General features: G+C 44.9%; 1 protein-coding gene across 1 annotated transcript in view; it reads left to right on the top strand.

Annotated features, from left to right (window-relative positions):
- Positions 1–6,066: 6,066 nt before the first annotated feature.
- The window catches only part of BTBD1 (BTB domain containing 1), a 33,817-nt gene continuing 13,356 nt past the window's right edge, over positions 6,067–26,527 (top strand). The window contains exons 1-4 of the mRNA XM_080651772.1: positions 6,067–6,550; positions 16,064–16,220; positions 22,726–22,831; positions 23,637–23,834. Of these exons, the coding sequence (XP_080507898.1) occupies positions 6,144–6,550; positions 16,064–16,220; positions 22,726–22,831; positions 23,637–23,834 (868 nt within the window). The 5' untranslated portion in view covers positions 6,067–6,143. The remainder of the gene's footprint in view (positions 6,551–16,063; positions 16,221–22,725; positions 22,832–23,636; positions 23,835–26,527) is intronic.

The following is a 26,527-nucleotide window of genomic DNA, read 5'->3' as shown; positions in this document are numbered from 1 at the left end:
ACAGGTCTGTTTCTTATAAGGCCTCACATTGGTTCTAATTATAAACTAGCACACGTGATGACATACACGACTTTCCTAGGCTGAATTCCAGAAAGCAATGACAAGCAAAGCAGGGAGAGCTCCATAAGAAAGCTGAATTTAGTTCAGGGCATTGCACATTGCCTTGGCTGCCGCATTTTCTTTTAATCTGAAAAGAAATTTTATTTCTAGCTGCACAGGGCATAATGGGTTTCCCCCTTTTTCATTAGCTTCGTTGGGGTGAGTGCTGTGTTCTAGTGATCTTTGTAATCTCACCCTAGTGCCTTGCACATAGCATGCATGAGTGCTGAAATGAATTAAATGGCATTTAGTCAAATGAGAAGTGCTCCCTCACAGCATTTCAGAGGAAGTCAAAGATATAAACTGCATTCTATGGGAGAGTATACTAGTGTCCTTGCTATAGCTTACCAGTTAGCTAATTCAAAATTTGCATAGCCCTACCCGGTTTGGCTCAGTGGATAGAGCATCAGCCTGCGGACTCAAGGGTCCCAGGTTCGATTCCGGTCAAGGGCATGTACCTTGGTTGCGGGCACATCCCCAGTAGGAGGTGTGCAGGAGGCAGTTGATCAATGTTTCTCTCTGACTGTTGTTTCTAACTTTCTATCCCTCTCCCTTCCTCTCTGTAAAAAATCAATAAAAAATATTTAAAAAATTTTTTGCATATAGTCAAATCTCACAATATTTTTACTTGAAAATAAAAAACCTGAAAAATCTTTTTCTTACCCTCAGACCAGAAAAGTAATATAAAGTGGGAGGAGTCATTCACAATGCCATTACCCTCCAGTATATCAATTAATAACAGTGGTTATAAACTTTCAGTCTTTCATATATATAATACAAACATTTAAAGCAAAACGGGGTACTCTGAGCTCATAAGACAAAATGATAAGCTATGTATTGTGTTCTGTATCCTGTTCTTTCACTTGTGTATTTTTTTAAAATATACTTTTATTGATTTCAGAGAAAAAGGGAGAGGGAGAGAGAGATAGAAGCATCAATGATGAGAGAGAATCATTGATCAGCTGCCTCCTACACGCCCCCTACTGGGGATCTAGCCCGCAACCCGGGCATGTGCCCTGGACCAGAATCGATCGAACCTAGGACCCTTCAGTCCGCAGGCCAAAGGTCTATCCACTGAGCCAAAGCAGCTAGGGCTCACTGTGTCTTTGATACTTTCTCATCTCCATAAAGTTCTTCAGAAGATCTTTCTTGTTCCATCCTGTGACTGATTGGCTGCTAGTTTCCTTTCTGGGGCTCTCAAGGTCAGGTTGTGCTATCAGAGTGAAGCTAACTGCGTGGTGTGGATTTGGAAGTTCGTCATCAAAGCTCTCAATCGTTTATTTAGCATCTCTCTTCTTTGAACAATTGAAAGCATTCCACTCCCAAACTGCTTGGCATGGATGGATTTCCACAAAAAGTAAAGTTTCAGAAAAATAAAGTTTCAATAAAGAATGGTAACGTTTTGATTGTATTTAGGGTTATATTTGTTTAGATGGGTAGATAATGTTCTTAAGTATACAGGGAAAAGTTTAAAAGTATACATATCAAACATAATTGTGCCCTAGCTGGTTGGGATCAGTGGCTGGAGCGTTGGCCTATGGACTGATCAAGGGTACATGCCCGGGTTCGGGCTTAATCTCTGTTAGGGGGCATGCAGGAGGCAGCCGATCAATGATTCTCTCTCATCATTGATGTTTCTCTCTCTCTCTCCCTCTCCCTTCCTCTCTGAAATTAATAAAAATATATTTTAGCCCTAACCAGTTTGGCTCAGTGGATAGAGCATCAGCCTGCAGACTGAAAGGTCCCAGGTTCAGTTCTGGTCAAGGGCATGTACCTTGGTTGCGGGCACATCCCCAGTGGGAGGTGTGCAGGTGGCAGCTGATTGATGTTTCTCTCTTATCAATGTTTCTAGCTCTCTATCCCTCCTCCCTTCCTCTCTGTAAAAAATCAATAAAATATATTTTAAATATATAAATATATATATATATATATATATATATATATATATATTTAAAAACAACAACAAAAAACATAATCATAGTGATTCCAGCAGAGTGGTTGTAACATGGAAGAAGGGCAAGAATTGCCAGGCTATTTTCTACATTTATCTCTATAATTTTTCTACCGATTTTTCACATTTCATTTACTTTGTTACATATAACGTATGTAAAGGACACATGTCTCAAGTATGAACTTTGTACATATGTAAACACTTATAGCTGACTGCATTTCCCAAAGATGACTTAATTTTCACAATGTGACTTGCCACTCCCCCATCAAGAATAGAGTCTATTTTAAAAATCTTTATTGTTGAAAGTGTTACATATGTCCCCTTCCCCGCCATTGACCCCCTCCAGCCCACTCCCACCCCCCACCCCAGGCCTTCACCACCCCATTGTCTGTGTCCATGCGTTATGCATATATGCATACAAGTTTACCTCCCATCCACCCTCCCCCACCTTCCCTCAAAGATTCCAAACTCTGTTCCATGCTTTTATGTCTCTGGATCCACTCTGTTCATCAGTGTATTTTATTAGATTCCACATCTGAGTGAGATCATGTGATATTTGTCTTTCTCTGACTATTGACTTATTTCACTTAGCATGACACCCTCCAGGTCCCTCCATGCTGTCTCAGAGGGTAAGAGATTCTTCTTTCTCACGGCTGCATAGCATTCCATGGTATAAATGTACCACAGCTTTTTTATCCACTCGTCTCCTGATGGGCACTTGGGCTGTTTCCAGATCTTAGCTATTGTGAATTGTGCTGCTATGAACATCGGGGTGCATCCATTCTTTCTGATTGGTGTTTCGGGTTTCTTATGATATATTCCTAGAAGTGGGATCACTGGGTCAAATGGCACGTCCATTCCTTTTGAATCTGGCAGACCTTTGTGGACTCCCCCCCCCCCCCCCAAATAAAGTGCGGAGGACATACGCTGTGTGGCTGCCAGGGCTAGGCCACGAAAGGAGATACAGCCTCTTCCTGGCCCCCTGGCCCTCAGGCCACGTGCCCTGGGAGCCGCCATGCCGGGAGGAACCGGTTACCAGGATGGGCTCCTGTGGAGAGAAACCAAGGTCCTGGGCCCTCAACGCCGACTGAGTTCCCAGCCAACAGTCAGCACTGACTTGCCAGCCACGTGAGTGAGCCTCCTTGGAAGGGGATTCGCTAGCCCTCAGTCAAGCCACCTCACATGACCCTGGGTGGGACAGACAGAAGCTTCCCGGCCAAACCCTGACCAGGGTTCAGATGCATGAGGAAAACAAATCATTGTTGTTTTGAACCAATAAGTTTTGGGCTGGTTTGTTACACAATAATAAGTAACCAGAACTACTGGTTCTAGATATAGAACATTTAAAAATATATACATATATTTTTATTGATTTCAGAGAGGAAGGGAGAGGCGAGATAGAAACATTCATGATGAGAACCATTGATCGGCTGCCTCCTGCACGCCCCACACTGGGGACTGAGCCCGCAACCCAGGCATGTGCCCAGACTGGGAATCGAACCCTGACCTTCTGGTTCCTAGGTCAACACTCAACCACTGAGCCATGCCTGCTGGGGGGAACATTTCTGTTATCTGACTTCGAAGGACCCTGTATGTGGCCTCCCTGTCAACAACTCCTGGAAACATGACTGCTGTGCTGGCTTCTCGCACAGCATGTTAGTTTTGCCTATTGTGAGGTTTCACGTAAATGGAGTCGTGATGTATTCGTTGTGTCTGGCTTCTTCTGCTCAACAAATTTATGAACATTCACATTGGTGCAGTATTAGGGTTTGTTCTTTTTCATCCATTGTATGAATACACCACCATTTACCCATTCTACTATTGATAATCATTTGGCCATTTATTTATTATTTTTATTCCTCCCCCGAAAATATTTTTCCATTGAGTTTCAGGGAGAGTGGAAGAGAAAGGGAAAGACAGAGATAAATATTTTCAAATATATATATATATATATATATATATATATATATATATATATACACATATATATGTATATATATATGTATAAATATTTTTAAATATATATATATACATATATATGTGTATATATATTTCATAGAGAAAGAGAGAAGGAGAGATAGAAACATCACTGTTGAGAGAGAATCATTGATTGGCTGCCTCCTGCACACCCCCCACTGGGGATGGAGCCCGCAACCCAGGCATGTGCCCTTGACCGGAATTGAACCTGGGACCCCTCAGTCCACAGGCCGACGCTCTATCCCCTGAGCCAAACCAGCTAGGGTCAGAGAGAAATATCAATGTAAGAGAAACACATTGATTGGTTGCCTCCTGCACGAGCCCTGACCAGGGCCTGGGCTGGAGAGGAGCCTCCAACCGAGGTATGTGCCCTTGACCAGACTCGAACCCAGAACCCTTTGGTCCCTAGGCTGATGCTCTATTTACTGGGCCAAACTGGCTAGGGCCATTTGGCCATTTATTATCGATAAAGGTGCTATGTACATACATGTACTTTCCTTTGGTGTGGGCATAAGTACTACCATAGTTTCTGCTGAATGTGTACCAGGAGTGAAATGTATGGGCTGTAGGATATGGGTATATTTCGCCTAAGTAGTGTGGCGTTTCAAAACATGTTCACAAATTCTTTGATACCACTCCATTAAGCGATGGGGAACTTTGAATCTGGGCTGGTCTTTTGTTTTTTTAACATTTTAAAAACAATATATTTATATTGATTTCAGAGAGGAAGGGAGAGGGAGAGAGAGATAGAAACATCAATGATGAGAGAGATCATTGGTTGGCTGCCTCCAGCACGCCCCCCACTGGGGATGGAGCCTGCGACCCAGGCATCTGCCCTTGACCAGAATCGAACCTGGGACCCTTCAGTCCGCAGGCCGAAGCTCTATCCCCTGAGCCAAACCCGCTAGGGCTGGTCTGGCCTCAGTGACTCACTAGTAACCAATAGAATTCAGTGGATGTGACCTTGCATCACTTCCAAGGCTAGGTGCAGAAAAGCTGTGTAGCTCCCCTGGTTTTCTTGAGACAATTGCTGTGGGCAATTTCCAGCAGTTTCCTTAACTGCTCTTCCTCACTGTCCAGCACTCCCTTACAATGCGTAGTCCTTTCAATTTTGTCTCATGTAATTAACAGACACACAGTCTTTTCTGTACTTCTGTCTTTTTTTCCTCCCTGTGTTTCAATTTGGACATCTTCTACTGACTTGTCTTCTAGTTATACTGTGATGTGTTTCTGGGAATTTGTCCATTTCATCATAGTACTCTCTTATAACCTACCCTTTTATTTCTGTTGCATAGGTGGTAAAGTCTACACTTTCCTTTCTGATGTTAGTATTTTGAGTCTTCTCTCTTTTTTCCCCCCTTAGTCTACCTAGTTACAGGCTTATCAATTTTTTAATATATAATTTTATTGATGTCAGATAGGAAGGGAGACGGAGAGATAGAAACATCAATGATGAGAGAAAATTATTGATTGGCTGCCTCCTGCACGCCCCCCCTGGGGATGGAGCCTGCAACCCAGGCCTGTGCCCTGACCGGGACTCGAACCATGACCTCCTGGTTCCTAGGTAGTCGCTCGCTCAACCACTGAGTCGCGCTGCAGGCAGGGCTGCACTATTTTTGTTCTGATACATTGGGGTTTCTTTGAGATTTAAAATATGGTAAGCTTTTGGTAAATGGATTATAACACATTAAACAAAAAGGAAAAAAAGAGTCCATAAGTCCCCACGGACACTCAAAATCAGAACAGAAGAGAGCAAGAAAGAGGCGAAGGGAAGGCGCTGGGTTAGGGGAGGTCAGCGGGCCGGGGCAGAGCGGACAGAGGGGTCTGCCTTGGCCTCGCCCTCCGACCCCCCACCCCCCTTCCAGGCGAGAAAGTCCCTGAGGAACCGCCCAGAGACCGTCCCAGGTCCACGCGGGCGCCGCGGCCGGCGACTAGGGCCCGAGGGCGGGCAGAGGCCGAGCAGCGCGCGCCCAGACGTCGGCTGCTCTTGAGACCCGGCCCGCGCGTTCCGGAAGCGCCTTCCCGGAAGCGTCGGGGGCGGGGCCGGTGGGCGGCTCCGCGGAGTCGGAGGCGGCGGGCGCGCTCTCCGTAGCCGGGGCAGCGGCGCCGCTGGACGATGGCTTCGCTCGGGCCGGCCGATCCGGGCGAGCAGGGCCTGGGGTCCGAGGCGGAGGCGGGCGCCGCGGGGCCGCCGCCGCCGCCGCCGCCGCCGTCGGCGCTGGGGCCCCTGCTCCCCTTGCAGCGGGAGCCGCTGTACAACTGGCAGGCGACCAAGGCGTCGCTGAAGGAGCGCTTCGCCTTCCTCTTCAACTCGGAGCTGCTGAGCGACGTGCGCTTCGTGCTGGGCAAGGGCCGCGCCGGCGCCGCCGCCGCCGGGGGCCCCCAGCGCATCCCCGCGCACCGCTTCGTGCTGGCGGCCGGCAGCGCCGTCTTCGACGCCATGTTCAACGGCGGCATGGCCACCACGTCCGCCGAGATCGAGCTGCCCGACGTGGAGCCCGCCGCCTTCCTGGCGCTGCTGAGGTGAGCGGCCCGAGGCCCGGAGGTGACCTTGGCCGGGCCCCCCGCCCGGCTCGGCGACGCGGGAAGGTGCTGTCCGGCCCGTTGGCGCGACCAAGGCCTCCGGGGGCCGGGCCTGTCGGCGGGGCCCCGCCGTTGAAAGGCGCCCTCGTCTCGCGTTCCAGCCGCGGGTTGTTCCGACGGCCCGTGTGCCTAGTTCCGTGTTTGGGTTGTAGGAAGGGGACTGGTTGAAAGGCTTGTTCGATCCCCGACTACATGGCCATTTTTTTCTTTTCCAACAAAAAACCGTGACACCTTCCTCCTTAGCGCTAAGTGCTTGTGTCAGGACCCCGCAGAGCGAACGCCCCAGGAAGTCCGCGGCGTTAACCCGCCTTGCGGTGCTGCAGACGAGGTCACATTGGCTTGAAAAGGAATCGGTTTTTTGCTCTTTGCTTGTTTGCGGTTAGTTGGAGTGACGTCTGGTTAATTTTATGTAATGGAAGGGAGCTACTGGTGTGGCGGTGTTACCTTTCCTTGACAAGCAGGGCGGTATAGGGATTGCTTTTGCACAGTTTACAAAGGGGGCTGAGGTCCAGAACAGGCAGGTCACTGGCCCGAGGTGGCAGAGCGAGCTCACGTCTGGGACCGTGTGAGTTTCCTGACACCGAGCCGCCTCTGGCTGCCCGAGTCCAATGTGTTGTGATGAAATAGCCGAGTCTTGCGTGATGCCCAGGCAGAGCTGTGATGGCGTGGTAAGAAGTGATATTCCCTTCTGTTTTCTTCTTTTCTTTGTGTTTGTAACTAAGTTCAGTTGTATTTATAGTTCCAAGATAGATGGATAGTCCCGAAGGCGCACAACTCAATCGAGAAGATCGATGTCAGTGGTTAAAGGACAGGATAGATGACTTAAGGGAAGAAAAAAAATACAACTAATTAGCAAAGAACGTTTAACTGCATTAGTAATTAAAGAAGTGCAAATTAGAAGTGAGGTACTTTGCCTCTTAAACCCCCAAATTTTAATTTTTTCAAACATTTTATTTTTCCATTACAGTTGACATTCAATATTATCTTACTTTCGGGTGTACAGTGTAGTGGTTAGACAATTATATAATTTACTAGAGGCTCGGTGCACAAAATTCATGCACGGAGGGGGTGTGTGTCCCTCAGCCCAGCCTGTGCACTCTCCAACCTGGGACATCCCTCTCACAATCCAGGACTGCTGGCTCCCAACCACTTGCCTGGCTGCCTGCCTGATTGCCCCTAACTGCTTCTGCCTACCAGCTTGATCACCCCCTAACCACTCCCCTGCCAGCCCGATTGCCCCTAACTGCCCTCCCCTGCTGGCCCGATTGCCCCCAACTGCCCTCCCCTGCAGGCCTGGTCCCCCCTCAACTGCCCTCCCCTGCCAGCCTAGTCACCCCCAACTGCCCTCCCCTGCAGGCCTGGTCCCCCCTCAACTGCCCTCCCCTGCAGGCCTGGTCTCCCCCAACTGCCCTCCCCTGCAGGCTTGATTGCCCCCAACTGCCCTCCCTTGCAGGCCTGTTCCCTCCCAACTGCCCTCCCCTGCTGGCCGTCTTGTGGCGGCCATCTTGTGTCCACATGGGGGCAACCATCTTTGACCACATGGGGGCAGCCATCTTGTGTGTTGAAGTGATGGTCAATCTGCATATTACTCTTTTATTAGATAGGATAGAGGCCTGGTGCACGGGTGGGGGCCAGCTGGTTTGCCCTGAAGAGTGTCCCAGATCAGGGTGGGGGTTCCCTTGGGGCATGGGGCGGCCTGGGCGAGGGGCCTGTGGTGGTTTGCAGGCCGGCCACGTCTCCCGGCAACCCAAGCATAGGCCAGGGCCGGCTGGAAGCAGGTATCTGGAATTGATTTATTTTCTTTAATTGAAACTTGAGCGGAGGCCTGGGCAGGCCAGTGGGGAGGGAAGCTTGGCTTCCTCCATTGCCAGGGGCAACCCAAGCCTCCTGCTCACTCCAGCTCTGTGGTGGCCACCATCTTAGTTGGGTTAATTTGCATACTCACTCTGATTGGCTGGTAGTGGAGTGATGGTCAATTTGCATGTTTCTCTTTTATTAGTGTAGATTCCCTGTGCTGTGCTTTACATCCCTGTGATTTTTTTGTAACTGCCCATCTGTACTTCTTTATTTTTAACTTATTTTTAATCCTCAACTGAGGATATTTTTCCACCGATTTTTAGAGAGAGAGTAGAAGAGAGAGGGAAAGACAGAGAGAAATATAGATGTGAGAGAAACACATTAATTGGTTGCCTCCTGCATGGGTCCTGACCAGGTCCCCTGGCCCGCTGGGGAGGAACCTGCAACCAAGGTACTCGCCCTTGACCGGAATTGAATCCGGTGCCCTTTGTTCCGCAAGCCAACCCTCTATCCACTGAGCCAAACCGGCTGTACTTTTTAATCCCGTCACTTTTTTCACCCAACCTCCCAGTAAACCCCCAAATTTTAAAAATACAACATTGGAGGATCCCTCTCAGACAAAGCTGGTGGTAAAAGTTTGGCACTATAGATTTTTTCCTCACACCTAGGAAGTATTCAAGTGCTGAAAAAATGTTCTGTACAGAAATATTTACAGCAGGATTATTTAGAGTACTGAGGAAGTAGTCAACTGGAGGGAATTAGATTTAATAGATTTAATAGGTTAATTTAATAGAATTAGTGCAGCTACCATATGATACTTAGGAAGACTAGGTAATAACATTAACGTGGAAAGTATGTGTAATAAATAGCATTGGACATTGTGCACACTATGATTTAAACAGAAGGAACAAACGTGCCTAGAGATAGGGATAGAAAGAAACATACCAAAATGCTAACCAAAGTTGTGTTGGAGTGGTCAGAAGTGATATTCCCTTCTTTCTTCTTCTTTTCTTTGTTTCTGTAATTTAGTTCAATTACGTCTATAAAGGGGAAAAACTCAAAAGCTAGGATCTAGGTCATTTTGGTTTTTAGTTTGAAGTTGACGAAAAGGATCAGTTATAGCATGTTTCGATTTTCTGGACTAGAGTATTTTTTAAAATTCTCATCTGAGGATATTTTTCCATTTATTTTTAGAGAGAATGGAAGAGAGAGGGAAAGACGGAGAGAAACATCGATGTGAGAGAGACATATCAATTGGTTGCCTCCTGCAAGAGCCGGCCCAGGGCCCAGGCAGGGGAGGAGCCTGCAACTGAGGCCCTTGACCGGAATCGAACCTTGGACACTTCAGTCCAAAGGCCACTGAGCCAAACTGGCTAGGGCTGGACTAGAGTATTTTTTTTTTTTTAATATATTTTATTGATATTTCACAGAGAGGAAGGGAGAGGGACAGAGAGCTAGAAACATCGATGAGAGAGAAACACCGACCAGCTGCCTCCTGCACACCCGCCACTGGGGACGTGCCCGCAACCAAGGCACACGCCCCCGACCGGAACCGAACCCGGGACCCCTCAGTCCGCAGGCCGACGCTCCATCCACTGAGCCAAACCGGTTTCGGCTGGACTAGAGTATTTTTAAAAGATGTATTGATCCACCTGCATTGTAATCTCCTGGGGTGCTTGTTAAATTTGTAGATACCTTCCTTCTTGGAAAATGTTTGGTGTAGAATCTAATCAACAAAATAAACTGATGAACAAAATAGGTCTAGAGACATGGATGCATGGGACAGGCTGACAGATCTTAGAGGAATGGGGGATGGTGGAGACAGGAGGAGATGAACCAAAGAACATATATGCATATATGCCTAGCGCATAGATACAACAGTGTGAAGCCCTGGGGTGGGGCGGGGGCTGGGTGGAGGGGGGCTAATAAGGGGAGTGGGGGATATCTGTAATACTGTCAACAATTGAAAACAATGTTTGGAGGCGGGACCTTGAGAGCATTTTTAATACTCTTCTTAAATACTGCTCTAAAAATATCGTGGGGTGGCTTTTCCCTTTAAAAAATACTGCGATTGCTAAGGTAAGAATGTAGAGGGGAGCCGGCAGGCACAGTTCAGTGGTTGAGTGTTGACCTATGAACCAGGAGGTCACGGTTCAATTCCCGGTCAGGGTTGCGGGCTCAATCCCCAGTATGGAGCATGCAGGAGGCAGCCGATCAATGATTCTCTCTCATCATTGATGTTTCTCTCTCTCTCCCCGTCTCCCTTCCAATAAAAATGTTTTGTTTTTTAAAAAAAGAATGTAGAGGGGAAAGTTTATTTCATATTTTCATTGAAGCTTTTAATTAGTCAATTCTTTCCCATCCATAGAAAATAAGTGAATTTATTTTAGAGTCCTTGAAATGTTCCAATTTTTAGTATAGTCATGGTACTTGACTTCTCCAGGCTCCAGTCATTGTTCTATTCTGAAAGTGATCTGTGGGCCACTTTTTAAAAATGTAGGTATTGGCTGACTGTGAAACACAGATCCCGCACTTACCTATGACTGTGACAGAGATGTCTCAGAGTTCATTCTTCTTCTTTTTTTATATATATTTTATTGATTTTTTACAGAGAGGAAGGGAGAGGGATAGAGAGTTAGAAACATCCATCAGCTGCTTCCTGCACACCTCCTACTGGGGATGTGCCTGCAACCAAGGTACATGCCCTTGACCGGAATCGAACCTGGGACCTTTCAGTCTGCAGGCTGACGCTCTATCCACTGAGCCAAACGGGTTAGGGTTCAGAGTTCATTCTTGTTCAGGTGGAAAAGCAGGTTAGCTTGGGCACACTTTTTTATTATGTTCGCAGCTTGAATTAGTTAACATTGAAGGCTTTGGAACTTGCATTTGAAGCGCTTGAAGAAACTGCTCAGTTTGAGCTGCCTGACCTGTTTCAGTGATGTTGTTCAGTTGTTCATACTGTGTGCCTGCCCTGTGCCAGGCACTGTTTTAGATGTGGGATACAGCAGTGAACAAGCAAAGTCCTGCCCTCATGGAGTTTATACTCTCCTAGGGAGAAACAACGATACATGCCAGGTACTACATGAAGAAAAAGTGACCAAGCCACTAGGGAAGGAGCTTGCCAAGCAAGGGAGAGCCCTAAATGTCTCCTGTTGGAGGAGCTTCAAGAGTGAAGCAGTGTGATTTGAGCAGAATGAACAACAGGGAACGTGGTGGGAGAGGAGGTGAAAAAGACAGGCTGGCCAGGACCTGCAGGGCCGCGCAGCCTGAGCGTGGACCTTGAGTTTCATCTGGTGTGTGGTGAGAAGCCTTGCGAGAGGGAGTGCTCTGATCTGATTTACATTTTTAGAAACTCACTCTGGCAGTTGCTTGGAAATTAAATTAGACCAGAGAGGTGTCAGATGGGCAGCGGGAAGTTGAATTAAGAGGCTTCTGCAGTAGTCCAGGCGAGAGATGATGGTGGGCCCTACCAGGGTGGTAGAGATGGATGGATCTGATAAGAAGTGGTCAAATTCTGCATAGATTTTAAAAATATATATATTTTTATTGATTTCAGAGAGGAAGGCAGAGGGAGAGAGAGATAGAAACATCAGTGATGAGAGAGAATCATGGATCGGCTGCCTCCTGCATGCCCCACACTGGGGATCAAGCCCACAATCCAGGCGTGTGCCCTTGATCGGAAATGCACCCGGGGCCCTTCAGTCCAAAGGCTGACACTATCCACTGAGCCAAACCAGCGAGGGCCTGCATAGATTTGGAAGGTAGAATCAGTGAACTTTCTAAGACACCCAAGGAGGGATGTAAGAGTAGACAGAAATATGAACCTGGAATTTAAGGAAGAGCTTCTTCCTGAACATAAATTCGAAAGTTAAGAGTGAAACCCTGAGAACAAATGAGACTCCCTAGGCAGGGAATGTGGACGGTTAAGAGGAAAGAGGCACAGGGCGAGCCTGGGGTCTCCAGCCTGCGGGAATGCAGCAGAGGATAAAATGAGTCTGAGAGACAGCTGTCAGCGGAATGAGAAGGGAGGCAAGGAGTGTGGTATCCTGAGTTCAAGAAAGTTTCCAATAGCCCTGGCCGGTTTGGCTCAGTGGATAGATTGGCAGCCTGTGGACTGAAGGGTCCCGGGTTCGATTCCCAGTCAAGGGCACATACCTGGGTTGCAGGTTTGATCCCCACCCTGGTCGGGGCAGGTGTGTGAGGCAACCAATCAATGTTTCTCCCTTTCTTCCCCCCTCCCACTCTCTCTAAAAAGCAATGGAAAAACATCCTCAGGTGAGGATTAACAAAACCAAACCAACAAACAAAATGAAAGTTCCCAATAAAGAAGGAATTGGCAACTATGTTAAATGTTGCTGAGAATTGGGCAAAAATGAAGACATTGAACTGATTACTGATTTTGACGAAATGGAGGCTGTTGGTAACCCTGCCAAGAGTGATCGCAGCAAACTGAGTAGAGTGGATTGGGGAGAATGTAGGAGGTGAGCAACAGTTGCCATCTAGATAAATAATCCTCTCAAGGAGTTTTGTTGCAAAGAGGAACAGAAAACTGGAGTGGTGGCTGGAAGGAGACCTGGGGTAGCTATTCTTCAGGATCTGGTCTTCACTCTCTTCTTCCTTTCTCCCAGGGGCATCACCCCCTCCTCACACGTTCTCCCCCTCACCCCCCCCCCCAATGTTGTCAGGCTTCTACTCAGGTCCAGAACCCGATTTCCAACCGGACATTCACAAACGTCTAGTACTCACGCAGATGAACTTGCCAGTAATAAAAATACCTGACGTGTAATGAGTGCTTGCTGTATGCCACTTACTCTTCCTAAGCACCTTATGTGAACTCACTCAAATTTCAGAACAGTCTCTAGACAGGCACACTTCTTATTATACCCTATGTTAGTCAGCTTTTGTCGCAATTAACTGTAAAGTACCCCAAAACTCAGGGGCTTAAAAAAACGATCATATATTTTTGCTCAGTGGGTCAGTTGGGGATTGACTCAAGTGGGGTTGGATCCAAGCTGTCGTTTGGTTCCAGTCTGGTGCACCTGTTTCCTATCCTTTTTGGACCAATCATGATGGTTCTCTCAATTGATGTGTCTGGCATTACAGGGAAGGCCACGCAGTGCTTTGCTTTTTTTTTTTTTTTTTTTGTGTGTGTGTGTGTGTGTGTGTGTGTGTGACTTGCTTTTTAAAAAAGTCCTGGAAAGAGGAACCCACATGCAGTTGGCCAGTTCCTTATATTGTCCTGGCAGATCTGTGTCATGAGCAGTGGAGCTCAGAGAAGCAAGGTCTGCATGTCGGGGGTGGGCAGGTGGTGACAAGCTGGATGGAACCCTGCCACCCCCCCTCCCACACTGCCCCATTCCCGCAACAGGAGCCCATAGACAAGGGGCTTAGGATAGAATGTAATCTTTTTTTTTTTTTAACATATTTTTTATTGATTTCAGAGAGGAAGGTAGAGGGAGAGAGAGAAACATCAGTAATGAGAGAGAATCATTGATTGGGCTGCCTCCTGCACGCCCCCCACTGGGGATCGAGCCCACAACCTGGTCATGTGCCCTTGACCGGAATCAAACCTGGGACCCTTCAGTCCGCAGGCTGACTCTATCCACTGAGCAAACGGACTAGGGCTAATTTCCTCCCTTTTTATCCATCTCCTTGCCCCTGACTATGAGTGGCTGTGCCTTGCTTGTTTTTTTAAAAAATATATATATTTTATTGATTTTTTACAGAGAGGAAGGGAAAGGGATAAAGAGCTAGAAACATCAATGAGAGAGAAACATTGATCAGCTGCCTCTTATATACCTCCTACTGGGGATGTGCCCACAACTAAGGTACATGCCCTTGACCGGAATCGAACCTGGGACCTTTCAGTCCGCAGGCTGACGCTCTATCCACTGAGCCACACCGGTTAGGGCCTTGCTTGGTTTTTAATTCCTGTCCTCATCCCAGAGTGTGGCAATGACGTTAGGTGAGTGTTAGGATGGTGATCCGGATGGCTGACTTAAGGCTCTACAAGGAGGCTTTGGAAACAGTGCAATCCTAAAAAACAGCAACTTTCACTTTTGAACTTGAGATATAGAGGAGCATGAGAATGAGCAGCCTCCACTCTGTTATAAGGATAGTGGTGTTACTAGAGAAACACCAGCATTTGATTAGGGCAGTGGTCGGTGAACTGCGGCTCGCGAGCCACATGCGGCTCTTTGGCCCCTTGAGTATGGCTCTTCCACAAAATACCAAGGCCTGGGTGAGTCTATTTTGAAGAAGTGGCGTTAGAAGAAGTTTAAGTTTAAAAAAATTTGGGTCTCAAAAGAAATTTCAATCATTGTACTGTTGATATTTGGCTCTGTTGACTGATGAGTTTGCCGACCACTGGGTTAGGGTGAGAAGTTAGGGGATGGACCAGGCGAGGGTTTCATCTTGGGTGGTGATTACGGCCACAGGAATAAAATAGAGGAAATTGAAAGGTAGAGGAGACAGGGACATGAAATAGAACTTAGCTTTCCTCACTTCTTCATGGTAATAGACTGCTCTGAAAGGATGGGTTTCTTTTTTTTTTAATACATTTTATTGATTTTTTACAGAGAGGAAGGGAGAGGGACAGAGAGCTAGAAACATCGATGAGAGAGAATCATCGATCAGCTGCCTCCTGCACACTCCCCACCGGGTATGTGCCCGCAACCAAGGTACATGCCCTTGACTAGAATCGAACCTGGGACCCTTGAGTCCACAGGCCGACGCTCTATCCACTGAGCCAAACCGGCTAGGGCTATAGAGCTGATTTTTACTTTATTTTTGTTAATCCTCACCCGAGGATATTTTTCCATTGATTTTTTTTTTTTTTTTTTTTCAGAGAGACTAGAAGGCAGAGAGAGAAACATCAATATGAGAGACACATCCATTGGTTGCCTTCTGCATGCACCCTGACCAGGGCCGGGGATCCAGCCTGCAACCAAGGTGCGTGCCCTTGACCGGAATTGAACCCAGGATCCTTCAGTCTGACATTCTGTCCACTGAGCCAAATCAACTAGGGCTAGAGCTGATTTATTTAGTGACCCAGCTTTGACAGGCAGCAAACTGGGAGGAAGGCAGTATTGGTCTGATTGTATTTTGAGTGAAAATTGGATCTAAATATCCCTCAGCACCTAGCAACATGGAGTCATTTAAGATATTATTAAATTGTTTTATTCCTCCAAAGCCCCAGGACTCGAGTCTTGGTCATAATGCTGACTCTGGGATAAGAAGGAAAGGTTAAAGATGCGCAGAACAAGAAAACACCACAATCTGGAAACAAATCAATGTTTTGACATTTAGAGATGTGAACTTCAGCTCTCTGTAGATTTGCTTAAGTGAACACACTTGGATGAAGGAGAATAAGTGAACTACTGTCACCCAAAGCTGCTATGAGGTGTTAACTGAGAATTTGGCTTAGAGATAGGGGTCTGTCTCAGGATTTGGGGAGATGCCCTGCCTCCAGGTTGGGTAAGAATAAAAGGAGACGATGTGTGTGCAAGGGCCATGGTGCCCTGTAGAGTCGGATGCACGTTTTGGGTTTTCGGTTTGCTCATTGTCTTTTAAACCTGTTCCTCAGAGGTTTAACGTTGATGGATTGCTTATCGAAAACCTTACTGACCATCTCTGCAATTTCCCATTGCTTTCCAGATTTCTGTATTCAGACGAAGTTCAAATTGGCCCAGAAACAGTTATGACCACTCTGTACACTGCTAAGAAGTACGCAGTCCCAGCCTTGGAAGCACACTGTGTGGAATTTCTCACCAAACATCTTAGAGCAGATAATGCCTTTATGTTACTTACTCAGGTAAGTCCATGTGACTGAGGGATGTACCATTGGAGCTTGAAAAATTGAGTGTAACTATACAGTGGAACCTCGTTTCTCAAACTAAATTCATTTCAGAAGGCCGATAGAGAAGCGATTTGTTTGAAAACGGAATCATTTTTTCCCATTAGAAATAATGTAAATTGAATTAATCCGTTCCAGGCTCCCAAATGATTCCCGTTTCAACCTTTCTTATTTATAGTACATGTCTAATGTACTGTTTAATCCTATATAATAAAGAGCTAATATGCTAATTAGACCGAACAGCAGAATGACCATCCAGATGACCTTCCCGACAAAGCCAGGGCTGCGAGGGCTGAGCGCCTTGCACGAATTTCATGCTTTGGGCCTCTAGTTTATAAATAAACACTTTTAAGATTTATCCAACCACCCCCTACTAGCCTTAAAGGAATTTTTCATCGATCGCTGCCTCGGAAATGGGCTAACTGCTTTCCATTTATCCAATCAACACGTTTTTCTGGCTATTGAAGTGCCTGTGATTGTTTTGTGAGCACTTTCACACCCTTAGCAACATTATCACTCTGGATGGCCTCTTTCTGTTTTAAGATTGTGCTAATCGCCAGCAAGGAAAGCCTTCTCTCCTTTGCTTGTTGCCTGCTAGACGCTTTTTGTCCAGCTGAGGTATCGGCATGAAAGGGTTGTCAGGTCAAAAACTGAAGTTTTGGTCGACAACCGCGAAATTTTTGTCTGTGAACAACTTGGTCGAGAACTGAATGGTTTGAGATGGGAGAGGTTTGAGAAACGAGGTTTGACTGTATGTGAATACTTAATATTCCCTAATGAATTAGTTCTAGATCATTATTTTTAAAATATTTTTTATTGATTTCAGAGAGGGAGAGAGAGAGAGAAACGTCAGTGATGATGATGGGCTGCCTCCTGCACGCCCCATAATGGGGATCCAGCTCACAATGGGGCTTATGCCCTGACCAAGAATTAAACCTTGACATCCTGGTTCATAGGTCGATGCTCAACCAGGAGCCACACCCACCGGGCTCTAGATCATTATCTTAAATGTAATTGTTCTTATATTACCATTCAGGGAAATATAGCAGATTTATATGATTTTACAATAGAAAAGCTATTAAGAGTTACTACAGTAACATATTCAGGGGTCCTCAAACTTTTTAAACGGGGGGCCAGTTCACTGTCCCTCAGACCGTTGGAGGGCCGGACTATAGTTTAAAAAAAAACAAAACTATTAACAAATTCCTATGTGCACTGCGGGCCGGGGACGGGTCAGCTGCTAAGCAGGACAGGCAGTGGCACCCAGCGGGCTGGATAAATGTCCTCGGCGGGCCGCATGTGGCCCGTGGGCCGTAGTTTGAGGACCCCTGAATAGGTAAAGAAACTGAAGCCTTATGAGAATAGGGTGCTGTGACTCAAAGTTATGTAGCTCTTTAGGACTGAAGTTGGAATTAGGGCCCAGCGTGGCTCCAGCTGTGGTTGAGAGAGTGGTAGCATGAAGTTTTTTGGACAGCTTCTAAATTTTTGTTGGGTCCGAGGGCTTTTATTATGTGTAGAGACGATCACTTAACCTCTTTATTTTAAAAATTCAGTCATGCGCCAAAACCGGTTTGGCTCAGTGGATAGAACGTCAGCCTGCGGACTGAAAGGTCCCGGGTTCGATTCCGGTCAAGGGCATGTAACTTGGTTGCGGGCACATCCCCAGTAGGTGGTGTGCAAGAGGCAGCTGATCGATGTTTCTCTCTCATCGATGTTTCTGACTATCTATCCCTCTTCCTTCCTCTCTGTAAAAAATCAATAAAATAAAAAAAATAAATAAATTAAAAAAACAAAAATAAAAATTCAGTCATGCCCTGACCGGTTTGGCTCAGTGGATAGAGCTTTGGGCTGCGGACTGAAGGGGCCCAGGTTCAATTCCCATCAAGGGCATGTACCTTGGTTGCGGGCACATCCCCAGTGGGGGGTATGCAGGAGGCAGCTGATCGATGTTTCTCTCTTATCGATGTTTCTAACTATTCCTCTCCCTTCCTCTCTGTAAAAAATCATTAAAATATATTTAAAACAAATAAAATAAATAAAAATTCAGTCATAAAGTTCAGAAACCAATCAATTAAACTTCGATAATTCAAACAGCCTTGCTAGTTCAGTAAGTACAATAGAGAGCACATTGCATTTATTTTCAGCAGACTCTCAGAGGTGGGGCCTGAGAGCCTGCGTTGCTAACGGCTTCCGGATTCTGCCAGTGTTTCTGGACCACACCTTGAGCAGCAAGGGCTGACAGAGATCGCCACAGGACAGAAAAGGAACTTTTCAGTGCCTTGTTGGTCTGAGAGCCCAATGTTACCCACATTTTTCATTGGTGGGGTCATGTGAATTACCCAGCAAACTGTCATGTGAGCTTCTTGTTCCTGCCAGTGAGTCATTTGAACTGAGCCGGTTCATTTACTGGAAAAGACCCAGCTTCACTCCAACACAAAGGGCCAGTACACCGTGCCAGCATGGTTTGCACAGGGAAAACACTTACGATGAAGTGATACGATCACAGTGATGTTTACCGGAGATCATGCCAGACTCTTAAGTAGCAGGAATGGATTCCGTAGGAAACTTGATATTGCCTGTGTAAGCTGAGTGACTGAAGTATTGCTACTCTAGTTAAAGTAATTTTTACAAAAACTTGTTTTTCCTGGAGGGAAAGATGAATTTTTGCATGAACACTAAAAATACAGTTGAGTTTGCCATTTAAAATATTTGCTCATATTAGAATTTTAATTGTTAAAAATGTACTGTGTGTTGTTTTTTTTAATATTTTTAAATACATGAACGGTGATCCTAAGGCGTGGTCCTACGCTAGAAGGAAAAGTGTTGTAAAAAAAGATCACTGGGTCAGTTGACAAAAATGAATCCAGATAGTAGGATAAAAATATTGTATTGTTATTTACCAAAGTTAGCATTAGTAACAGAATATCCTTATTCTTAGGAAATATACACTGATGTATTTAAGGGTAAGAGTTATGATGCATGTAATTTATTATCAAACTAGAGGCCCGGTGCACGAATTCGGGGCCGTCTCACCCAATCCCGATCAGGCCTATGGGGGCTGGCCAGGGAGGGGCCGAGGGAGGGCTCCAGGGCATGTCTGGCCCTCTCATCTAGTCCCGATTGGCCAGACCCCCAGCAGCAAGCTAACCCACCTACCAGTTGGAGCGTCTGCCCCCCTGGTGGTCAGAGCGCATCATAGCGACTGGTGGAGCAGTGGACCAAACGGTCGACTGATTGGTCGGACACTTAGCATATTAGGCTTCGTGCACAGGTGGGGTCACTTGGCCTGGCCTGTGCCCTCTCGCAATCTGGGAGCCCTCGGGGGATGTCAGATTGCCAGTTTCGGCCCAATCCCCACAGGCCAGGCCGAGGGTCCCCACCGGTGCATTCATACACCAGGCCTCTAGTATGCATATAAGATCTTTGGTTAATCTCTTCCCACCCTCCCCCATCCCCTCTCCCCTCTGAGATTCATCAGTCTGTTCCATGTTTCCATGCCTGTGCTTTGAGCATCTGCCCCCTGGTGGTCAGTGCATGTCATAGCTACCAGTCGAATAGTCACTTAGGCTTTTTATATATATAGATGGTTCAGACCCCACCCCCAGTATGTATAAACATGCATGTATGTGTAATACACATAGCCTACTTTCTAATGCATTACTTATTTTTATCATTAATGAACCCTCTAGGTTACATAAGGTAGACATTATTATCCCATGTATTAGTATGTAAACACATATACATCATTTATTTTATACATATTTGTGTTTTTATTTAGGGCTAAAATTTATTAAAACTTTGACTAAGCAAATTAATGTAAACAGACTTGGTATATAATCTAAGAAGAGGATTTATAAATATTTAAATATTCTATAATTTTAAGAAATGTTCTATTGATTAAAAATATATGTTTATATTTATATAAATAAAATTATGAATTACATATTAGAGATATATTTAACATTTAAGCCAGTGTCTTTAATGTATTCATTTCTGCCCCTTAAAACACAGATAACTTTTTAGTTTAGAGATGTTTATCATTTGTTCAGTAGCATCTGAGTTACTGAATTCTTTGAAAATGAATTTTACTTTAAAATTAAATGAAGAGTCATCAGCCACACCAAAGAATGGTGTCCTTTATGGTATGGCTAACTAATTGGCAGTCTTCTCGGCAGGTTTCTGCACCATCCAGCAGGAGCGCCTCTGAGCATCTGGTGTTTGTCCATGCTGTTCAGTTAAACAGCTGACGCTAGGTCAGGATGAAAGACTGGCATCCGGATCATCACATGTCCTTTTTCAGTGTTACGGCTTTTAAAAATACCACTTGAGTTTAGATTCCACTCCCTGTCCCTCCAGCTTTTTAACTTTAAAAAAAATGTATAATATGCATCCTGATGAAGCACATATAATCTTGACTTCTGACTTTTTTTTTAAATATATTTTTATTGATTTCAGAGAGAAAGGGAGAGGGAGAGAGAAACATCAATGATGAGAGAGAATCATTGGTTGGCTGCCTCTTGCACGCCCCCCACTGAGGATCAAGCCCCACAACCCCGGGCATGTGCCCTTGACCAGAATCGAACCTGGGACCCTTCAGTCTGCAGGCCGACACTCTAGCCACTGAGCCAAACCGGCTAAGGTGACTTCTGACTTCTTAAAGCCTAGATTAGCTTTGCTGGAATCTTGCAGTCTCTACTGCTTTGTTCAATATATATTGTGGCTTCTTTTATCATTAAGTTTGTGGGATTCAGTCATGTTGTTATGAGAAGTTACAGCTTTTCATTCTCATTGTTGTATGAATTCCATCATTGAAGTGTGTGAATTTATTTATTTGCTCTTCTGTTGTTAGGGCTGTTGTTGTTTTTTAATCTTCATTGTTGAAAGTATTGCAGATGTCCCCATTCCCCTCCCCATTGACCGCCTTCACCCCACTCAGGTTCCTAGAGCTTCCATGCTCTAAAATTCTTGTACTTTATTCTCTTCCACCAGTCAAAAGAGGAAAAGGGGAAAAATAGGGTCTGTTTGTACCGGTATGCTTGACCAAAGTTGATATTATTGTTTAGTGAAAAGATCATAAAAATGTGGCTTTAGCCCTAGCTGGTTTGGCTCCATGGATAGAGTGTCGGCCTGCGGACTGAAGGGTCCCAGGTTCGATTCTGTCAAGGGCACATGCCCAGGTTGTGGGCTCAGTCCCCAGTGGCGGGCGTGCAGGAGGCAGCCAATCAATGATTCTCTCTCATCATTGATGTTTCTATCTCTCTCTTCCTCTCTCTTCTTCTCTGAAATCAATTAAAAAAAATTTTTAAATGTGGCTTTACATACTAGCTTTGCAACATAACTAGCTTCATTTGTTTAAAAAATATTTTTTTATTGATTTTTTACACAGAGGAAGGAAGAGGGATAGAGAGTTAGAAACATCGATGAGAGAGAAACATCGATCAGCTGCCTCCTGCACACTCCCCAGTGGGGATGTGCCCACAACCAAGGTACATGCCTTTGACCGGAATTGAACCTGGGACCCTTGAGTCCCCAGGCCGGTGCTCTATCCACTGAGCCAAACCGATCAGGGCGTAGCTTCATATTTATTAGGCAAGTCAGAACACCTCTCTGAGCCTCTGTGTCCTCATCTGGAAAATGGGATAAAAATGTCTCCCTTATGTGGCATAGAGTGTTCATTAAGGATTAAAACAAGTAGTGCATAAGAAAGTAGGCAGTGTATATATAAGCATATGAAAACAGGGCTGAGAGTGGTGATGTGAATTTGTTATCTCAGCAAGATGCTTATTCTTTTAGCTTTTCATTTCTGATTGTGGCATGAAAAGTTTTAAGAATATATAGATGTTGTAACTATATTTTAAGTAGGTGTTTATTTTTTTAAAATTATATTTTATTGATTTTTTACAGAGAGGAAGGAGAGGGATAGAGAGTCAGAAACATCGATGAGAGAGAAACATCAATCAGCTGCCTCCTGCACACCTCCTACTGGGGATGTGCCCGCAACCAAGGTACATGCCCTTGACCGGAATCAAACCAGGGTAGCCGAAACCGGTTTGGCTCAGTGGATAGAGCGTCGGCCTGCGGACTGAAAGGTCCCGGGTTCGATTCCGGTCAAGGGCATGTACCTTGGTTGCGGGTACATCTCCAGTAGGAGGCGTGCAGGAGGCAGCTGATCGATGTTTCTCTCTCATCGATGTTTCTAGCTCTCTATCCTTCTCCCTTCCTCTCTGTGAAATATCAATAAAATATATTTAAAAAAAAAAAACACACAAAAAAAACCAAAAAACCAGGGACCCGTCAGTCCGCAGGCCAGCGCTCTATCCACTGAGCCAAACTGGTTAGGGCTAAGTAGGTGTTTTTACATAATCAGCAATTACAACTGTAATTATAGTATTAACTTTGAATATACACAGCCTGAAGATAAAGAAATTATGGAAACAAAATAATTGTGGTTTTATATGTTTAGGCTCGACTCTTTGATGAACCTCAGCTTGCTAGTCTTTGTCTAGATACAATAGACAAAAACACGATGGATGCGATAAGTGCAGAAGGGTTTACTGATATTGATATAGGTAAGTTCACATGGAATTAAATTTTACCTGTAAGTACTTAGTGCCTTACCAGTCAGCCTTGGTGGATAAGCTATTTTTTGATTAGCGGTTTTTTCCAAATGATCTATGTCTACCCCTTTAAGAATTTTACTTTCTTTATTTTAGTGAGATATTCCTAAAAGTCTTAACTACTTCATTGCCTTTTAAAAGATGTCAAAGCAAATAAATACTCATTGACTGTTCACATATGCACGGCATTATACTAGGGTCCTGTAAAAAAAAAAAATACAAAGACAGCTAAGATACACTTTTTCTTAAGAAAACTATCATCTAGTTAGAGAATCAAGGGAACAAATCTGTGAAAGTTAAGATTTAAGACATTAATAGAAGAGATGGCAAAGAACAAAAAGTGATTTTTTTGCCTTTTCTGAACTAGATACATAGAAAATAATTACAATGCAAATTCAGAACATGAAGAGGTTACCTCAAACTGGAGTCGAGTTAGGAAGATCTTGACAGAGGAGGTCCCGATAATGACTGTTTGTATAAGGAAGAGGGGAGGGCGTGAGAGGTAAGAAGTACCACAGGAAGACGTGTAGGGGAGGGAAAGGCAAGGCAGGTTATGTTAAACAAGTACTTGGTTCTACAATGAATGCGTAGGTCATTGCAGAATATAATTAAAAAAAATAAAGTATAGAGTCTATAGTTTTAAGTATCACCTATTTTTATTGAGGTTTGAAAACTTAATATAAGCAAGTTGGTCTGTATTGTTTTGTTAAAGAGCAAGATATTCCTCATTTATTTTTATTTGTTTTTTTACCTGTAGACACACTCTGCGCAGTTCTGGAAAGAGACACACTTAGTATTAGAGAAAGTCGGCTTTTTGGAGCTATTGTACGATGGTCAGAAGCAGAATGTCAAAGACAACAGTTGCCTGTGAGTTTTGAAAACAAACAGAAAGTTCTAGGAAAAGCACTGTCCTTGATCCGGTTCCCACTGATGACCATTGAGGAGTTTGCAGCGGGTAAGGCATAACTTGACCAAAGTCCTATTTTTTAAAATATATTTTTATTGATTTCAGAGAAGAAGGGAGAGGGAGAGAGAGATAGAAATATCAATGATGAGAGAGAATCATTGATTGGATGCCTCCTGCATATCCCCCACTGGGGATTGAGCCCACAACCCTGGCATGTGCCCTTGACCAGAGTTAAACCTGGGACCCTTAAGTCTGCAGGCTGATGCTCTATCTACTGAACCAAACCAGCCAAGGCAACCAAAGTCTATTAGAAACTGTTTTAATGGTTAGTCGCCAATCTCCCTGTGTGAGAGAGGAAAATAAGCTATTAATTACTGAGGACTGGTCACTCTTCTAGTTACTTGATATATGTATGTGTGCCTGTGTTTATAATTTTACTAGAGGCACAGTGCATGAAATTCATGCACAGACAGGGTCCCTAGGCCTGGCTGGCAATCAGGGCCGATCTGTGGGGCGACTGGCGGGGTGACCAGGAGGGCCCCACTGGCACCCGCCTTGGCTGGCCTGGCACCGCCCGCTTGCCGGCCCTGCCCCCCTCCACCAGTCGCCTCTCTCTGTGGGGCAATCAGGGGCCCCTGCTGGCACCCGCCTTGGCTGGCCTGGCTGCCCACTCTCTGGCCCCGCTCCCCGCCGCCAATCAGGGCCTGCGGGCTGAGGGCAGCTCCTGCATTGGGCATCTGCCCCCTGGTGGTCAGTGTGCATCATAGCGACTGGTTGTTCCACTGGTTGGTTGATTTGCATATTAGGCTTTTATTATATAGGATATAATTCTAATAACCCTTTAAGATAATATTATAGGTTATATCTTAAATTTTACATATATGTACAATATATGAAAAAGTATGTATTTTATGGGTTAGAGAACTGAACTAGAGAGTAGTTAAGTACCTTGCCCAAGGTTATAATGCTTATAATACACCTGAAATTTCTGTGTAACTCTTTTTTTAAAAAAAAAAAAAGTTTTTATTTCAGAGAGGAAGAGATAGGGGGAGAGAGAGAAACGTCAATGAAGAGTGAGAATCAATGATTGGCTGCCTCCTGCATACCCCACACTGGGGATTGAGCCCGCAACCCGGGCATGTGCCCTGACTGGGAATCGAACCGTGACCTCCTGGTTCATAGGTTGATGCTCAACCACTGAGCGTGCCGGCTGGGCTCTGTGTAACTCTTCAGTCTCTGAGCAGCTCCTTTCTGCTTGGTTTGTCTCAGTTTCCTCTTGTTTGTGCAGACCTTAGGGATCAGCAAAAACAGAAATTGTGCACAAAATGTTGGTCTTGTCTCTCTAATTAGACCCTTGCTGCGGAATCCTGTGAAATCATTTCGTTTGAATTCCAATTTTTGTCTCTCAGTCAAATGAGGACTACCATAGTTTCCAGTTTGCCAGTTTCTCCTCGGCATTTATGCCCCATGCAGCAAATCAGCAAATATCCAAGGGGAGAAAGTGGTGAGAGGTCCAGAGCTCCTCAATATATTTCCCTTCTCAAGCACTGTCTCGGTTCTCTGTTAACTTGAAGTAGCTATTGTACGTGTTTTCTCCATAGTTGTCTCTGGCGTAGGCTGTTCCTTCCTACAGACTTCTTAATATTTTAGTCACATAATTCGTTTCCCCAAATTATCTCTGTATTTCTGAAAATGTTTTCATGGAGAGTTTCCTTTATTTTCTCTTTGTGCTTTCTTTTCTATCTAAAGATTTGGAAATTACACATTTTGCATTTACCGCCCCCCCCTTAATTTTCTTAATTTTCCATTTCATAATAAAACAGTATTTATTGACCTTCCCTATTTTAAGACAAGAATGTTAGGATGGAGTGTTCTTCCTTCAGCCTTTCCAGACCAGTTTATGGTACCTGATTTCTCTCTCTCTCTCTCTCTCTCTCTCTCTCTCTCTTTCTCTCTCACCTGATTTCTTTCTCTCTCTCTCTCTGTCCCCCACCCTCTCTCTCTCCATACTACAATAATACAGTTACACATAATTCTAGGTTGTTTTGCTTTTAGTGCTCATCACCAGTTCCTTTAGAAGAGAATTTCCTAAGTTGCTGGTTTTGACTCACCTTCTGTTAACTGGCCTGTCTCTCTGATAACTTTCCTCGGGTAGGTATCTGGTACATGTCTGAGAATGCTTTTCATGATCTGAAGACTTTTTTCCAACAAAGGAAATTTTATTATAGTCTTGAATTATGACATCTTCTTATTGTTAGTTCTTCGGGAACATTAGTAGTGTTTAAAAATCAGGGTTTTTTATTAAAATCTGAATTTATGGCTTCCTAAACCAAATTTCTAGTTTATCACATTTTTTTTTTGTAGTTTAAAAATTTATCATTTAGTTTTGTAGTCTCTTATTTAGGTTGTTTTTAACCAGCCTTGGGAGGGATCTGGCCTCTTTTATGAGGAGCAGCCTTTATTTATTCTTGGATAAGTTGAAGCTGTTTGGAATTTTTTTGTCCTCAGAAACATTGTATGGGGAAACTAAGATATATGATATGCTGCTTCCCCAGCTCTTCCCATTTTAGCTCCTGCCCTCTGCTGCTTTCTGAACCCCAGAATGAAAGCACTATCCTATTTCCACTTCTAAATATATTCCATTGTTCAGATTATAACCTCAGGCAGGTATTGGTGGGGAACAGAGAAGTAACATTGGCTCTGGCTACCCTTGTGAGCATCCCCCACCCCCACCCCCGTCA

This window comes from Plecotus auritus, assembly GCF_963455305.1.
Source record: "Plecotus auritus genome assembly, chromosome: 15".
NCBI classification, from domain to species: domain Eukaryota; kingdom Metazoa; phylum Chordata; class Mammalia; order Chiroptera; family Vespertilionidae; genus Plecotus; species Plecotus auritus.
Note: the sequence above shows the minus strand (reverse complement) of the source record. Positions and strands in the feature narration are given on the sequence as shown.